This window comes from Vespa velutina, chromosome 6, assembly GCF_912470025.1.
Source record: "Vespa velutina chromosome 6, iVesVel2.1, whole genome shotgun sequence".
Lineage (NCBI taxonomy): Eukaryota > Metazoa > Arthropoda > Insecta > Hymenoptera > Vespidae > Vespa > Vespa velutina.
Window position 1 is genome coordinate 1112325 of NC_062193.1, and position 5000 is coordinate 1117324.

At 44.8% G+C, this 5000-nt stretch overlaps 1 protein-coding gene across 4 annotated transcripts in view; it reads left to right on the forward strand.

Moving 5' to 3' along the window:
• LOC124949703 overlaps positions 1-5000 on the forward strand; it is a 15159-nt gene that overhangs the window by 6629 nt on the left and 3530 nt on the right. Inside the window, exons 2-6 of one of the 4 annotated variants that reach the window (XM_047495282.1) lie at positions 1123-1223; positions 2002-2344; positions 2414-2570; positions 2643-3015; positions 3107-5000. The exon at positions 3107-5000 is cut by the window's right edge and continues 3530 nt beyond it. In XM_047495282.1, coding sequence (XP_047351238.1) covers positions 2002-2344; positions 2414-2570; positions 2643-3015; positions 3107-5000 — 2767 coding nt within the window. In that variant the 5' untranslated portion in view covers positions 1123-1223. Of the gene's footprint in view, positions 1-1122; positions 1224-2001; positions 2345-2413; positions 2571-2642; positions 3016-3088 lie in introns of all 4 variants that reach the window. The other 3 variants (XM_047495279.1, XM_047495283.1, XM_047495280.1) reach the window with 3 other exon arrangements.

Genomic DNA, 5000 nt, shown 5'->3' on the forward strand with positions numbered 1-5000 from the left:
AATAAGAGAGAAAGAAAAAGAACGTCCTCTACGTTTGTTCCCGTAATTTAACGTTCGCCTAGCGTTTCCTTTTTCAAACAGAGGAACGATTTCTCGTCGTTTCCTGGCTCGGTGGCTCGTCATCCATATCGTGCCGTTGTTGTTTCTGAGAGAAAGAGAAAGAGAGAGAAAGAGAAAGAGAAAGAGAGAGAGAGAGAGAGAGAGAGAGAGAGAGAGAGAGCAACGAACGAGGAGGACTATTCGAGGGAGTGGGCCGTTGTTGGTGCATCGACGTCCCTAGCGTGCACGCTTTGCGATCTTTCTTACATATCTCGATGCCATCTTAGTTGCTTTCGCGTATGAAGAAAGAAAGAAAGAAAGAGAGAAAGAGAGAGAGAGAGAGAGAGAGAGAGAGATCTCAGAGATCGCTTAAGCCATTAAATCGAGAAGTACTTGCACGTAGACAACACTTAGGAGGAGTATACACGTGTTCAACGGTGATGGCTTTGACAATATATTCGTGGAGGCGTGATCTGTAGGACAATCACGATCCATGCTTTCGCAGTACGAAAGGAATGCAACGTGATCATGATGCGCTTCGGTGTACCGACAAAAAGAGATAGAGATAGACAGACAGATAAAATAAATAGATAGATAGATAGAGAAAGAGAAAGAGAGAGAGAGAGAGAGAGAGAGAGAGAGAAAATGACGTAGGCCAAGCGAGACAGAGGAGTCGGTCGAGGTCTTAAGAAGATTCTTTATAAGTGTGTAAACGTGTGTCATATATATTTGTATGTGGACAGGAAATGAGGAAGGTCGATGTCACGTCAGGAATTGTTTTCAATCATAAAATCATTTATCGACAGAATTTCAGATAAATTTTTTGGCTCGTGTACGTCGAGTTTTATCTCTCTTTGATAGCTCCCTCTCTCGTGAAAAGAATCGATCCGTGAATGATCCGGGGTATAATTAATGAGATACGATAAGAAATACTGTGCGGCAGCGTTTCTTTTTTCACAAGGACAAAAATATTGATCGATATAACAATGACCTACGTCTGGAATGGCTATGTCTTCGTACTACCATAGAAAAGATTTCTATAGAACCTTTTAACCGTCAGCTTCTCTTGCCTTTTCTGTTCAGGTCACTGCGCCATGTGGTTGCCTTAGCGTGGTGAGACCGAGAAAAGGAGACGAGGAAAACGTATAGGAGTTAGCCTGGGAAGGACAGCTCTAACAGTCACGGTAAAGTATCGTTACTCCTACGTACTGGAGGACATCAAGATCATCGTGTGTTTTAGTTACTCCTAGTCTGATAAAAAAAGTTCTGGTTTTATATGCGTTTACGTTTTCTCAGTTAGAACTGATCGGTCGAGTAAACTCGAAGCATTTTGGAGTCTGTTTAGAGTTCTCCCTTCGATCTATACTACAAGAGTATATTAACCGGCGTCTAACGGTGCAACTAGCCGAGCGCATGGAACCGTGCATGAAATAGAGAGAAAGAAAGAGGGAGAGAAAGAAAGAAAGAAAGAAAGAATGAGTGAGAGAGAGAGAGAGAGAGAGAGAGAGAGACTGACTCTGTTCTTCCGTCGAGGATCGCGTGGCTGCATCGCCGTATTATATAAAAAAAAAAAAAGAAAAAAGAAGAAAAGAAAAAAAAAGAAAAAAGGAACACGTGGTGGGAGACAGGAAGCTGCACCGTGCACTTCTCTACCTACCTAAACATTCCTGCAATTTCTAGGGAACGCAATAATTCCACCGTTGCGATTGCTTGGATGATCTCATCGTTTTCGCTTTCGAACGTTCGTACGTTCGTTCATTCGTTCGTTTGTTCGTTTGTTCTTTCGTTCGTTCGTTCGTTCGTTCATTCGTTATTGCCGAGGAAAATGAATAAAAAAAAAACGATGAAGCAACACCATTATTATTATTATTATTATTATTATTATTATTATTATTATTATTATTATTATTATTATTATTACTATTATTATTATTATTATTATCATTATTTCTATCCACGCAGATGCTGTCGAGATATACAGCTCTGCTGTTCTGGCTGGCAGTGCCATCGATTGTCCTGGCACAGAGTAATTATGCGTCACAGGGCAATAGCATCGAGTATCAGCCTGGACTACCACCGAGCACTGTTCTCGATGGCAAGGTTACCAAGTTGGACGATATATCTCCTATAATATTTCTCAATCGAACAAAGGCATATTTGAATTGCGGTCAGGGTAGTATGGATGTCGAGTTAAAGTTCGAGGAACCTTTTTACGGCGTCGCTTATGCGGATTTCGATCGAAATAGTGCTTGCATGGTGAAAGGTCGCGGACTGACAAATGCTAAATTGGAATTACCACTGAAAGGTAAATACCTTTGATCGTACCAGTCTCTTGGGGAATGTACGATCGAACAAAGATATGTTTATTTCTCAGGATGTGGTACCAGACAAGATCCGCAACGTGTATTCACCAACAATATAGTCGTACGCTTTCATCCGGGCCTCGAGATGGATGGTGATGAAGTTATCACTATAATTTGTAGATATCCTCCACCGATAGCACCGGCACCACCGGCTCCACCTGCTAGCATGTGAGTAGATTTCATTCATATAACAATTACGGTCTTTCATATCGCTCATCTAAACTCTTAACAATTACTTAGCAGAATGGGTACCATAGCGCCAGCAGCCGTGGCAGAACCACCATTGAAAGGTTTCCAAATCCTTTTAATAATCTGCGCTATTTTATTCTTATCATTGCTACTGCTTGGCCTTGGATGCTCGTACATGTGCCTAAAACGTAGGAATGTACGAGTGGTTCATCGTCATCCATTTGGTAGTGGCACAGGTTCCGAGATAACAAAATTATCTGGCTCTTCTCTAAGCAACATAACCATGTTCGAGGGCCTTAAAATCCCACGCGCGCACGCTCTTCTTCACACGACCGCTGCCTCCACATCTGGCAGCGAAGCAAATTTGGTCATCGACCATTCTGATACGTTACCAAGCGATTATCCCAGTGAAAGTCACTCCGAGGTAAATTTCATGAATTTATTATTAATCTGATCCTTGATTAATTTTATAGAACAGGTCAACATTTTTTACGTAGCTTTATTATGTTCATCAGGTGGACGAGGAACGTTCGCTTCCAGTTTCCTCGGCTGGTTCCTACGACAACAAAGCATTCGTGCATCATCACGAGACTCAACGGCAAGTGGAAGTACGTACGGCCAGCTCGTTGTATTCCGAAACAGTAGCCGCCGAAGTAGGAACATCGTCGATGATGGCTGCTAACGCATCGCGCGTTGCCGTTCCTCGTCATCCGATAGCTGTCCCGATCGAGCCGAAATTCGACGTTCAAATGCGAGTAAAAAGAGCACCACCACCTCCACCTAGTCCTTTACCATCTGAATCCGATGTGGCCAGTATTGCTCTTGAGAGAAACCTAACGACTATCTTGGAAAGAGAAGAATCTATCATGAGTCGAACGTTGGAGAGTCCACCACCAAGAATGACCACTTTCTCTTACGTACCGGAACTGCACGGGCCACCAGGAGGTACCTCGTCGACGTCTACCGTGTCTCGACAACAAACACCTCCAGTTTATTCTAGAATCTTAAGAAAGCAAGCGGAAAGAGAGACGACTACCAGCACAACGTTGATGCAAGAAAGAATTCCATCGCCACCACCTGCCGAACAATTGCCTATTCTACATCACGAGATTCGTCGTCCACGATCTCTGACTTCTCTTAACACCGAGTTAACGGAAACTCGTTCTTTAACCGAAGTAATGGATCAGTCTCACGCAAAGTATAGAGTAGCAAGTATTCTTGCACCTACACCACCACCGCCTCCACCGATTGTACCCACAACAACGACGACTCACACAGCGATTCAACATCGTGAACAACGTCTCCATCGTGAGGAGATGACGGAACCTCTTGTAGAACCCCAAGTGGTAACACCAAGACGTCCAGAAATAACGACTCACGAAGTAGACGATGTTTACTTACGTACCGTTACCGAGAAGAAAACGATCGAAGACGTAGAACGTCATCGTCGACAAGTCACTGAGTACCGTGCTCGACCGCAGCAACAAGTCGATCCTAAATGGGACGTTACAATCAGAAACTATCCAACGGAAGATCTTCCACCGCCCCCACCAGAATGGGAAAGCTTCTCCGACGTTAGTTCCACGTCGAATTTAACGATCACGAACGAACCCACAGTTCATCCGAACGACATTGCTAACGATGAAGAACCGGACGTCAGTATAGAACCAACCTATACGGCTCGAGCAGAGATACCCTGCAGGCCATCACATTCGGCTCATCGTCGACCACTTGACAGCGAGCCGGACGGACCGACAGATTGGTTCGCCAGACTCTCGAAGGTCCTTGAGCCACGGTATGCGTCGGAATTGACGGAAGAAGAGCGAGCTAAATGGCGCGAGATTATCACGACTGAGAGTACTCTGAGAACCCTTCTAACAGAAGCAGTAGTTAGAGAAGATTACGAACTGATACGAAAGGATGCGAGGTATACGAATCTCTTCCCACCGACAAAGTGGGACGTGATCATTCGCATTCTTGGACCGCCTTTGGCACAGGCTGGTTCTACCTCATCATCTGGCATGCACGGCAAGAATCACGGTCAAAGATACAAGAGATCTAAATCTTCCGAATGGGACACCAGATCTCGAAGATCCTCTTTGCCGACTTTATACGAATACGAGAGCGATGGTGGTAGCTCGCATCGTAGTTTGGACAATCAGAGCCATCGTTTACAGACATCGCAATCAGCGGCTACAATGGTAACCGGCTCGAACGTAGGACGTCTTCGTCGATTGGGTAGTTCCAGTCACAGAGGCGTCGGTGGTGGTGGTGGTAGCGAAGCCGATTTGAGATCAATGTCCGAGATGACGGTGAGGGACTTCGCTAGAGTGGACAGGGACGATCTGACGAGTTTGAGCTCCTTCGAAGGTGCAGATTCATTGGTCAGATCACTCAGTCAACCGAGTT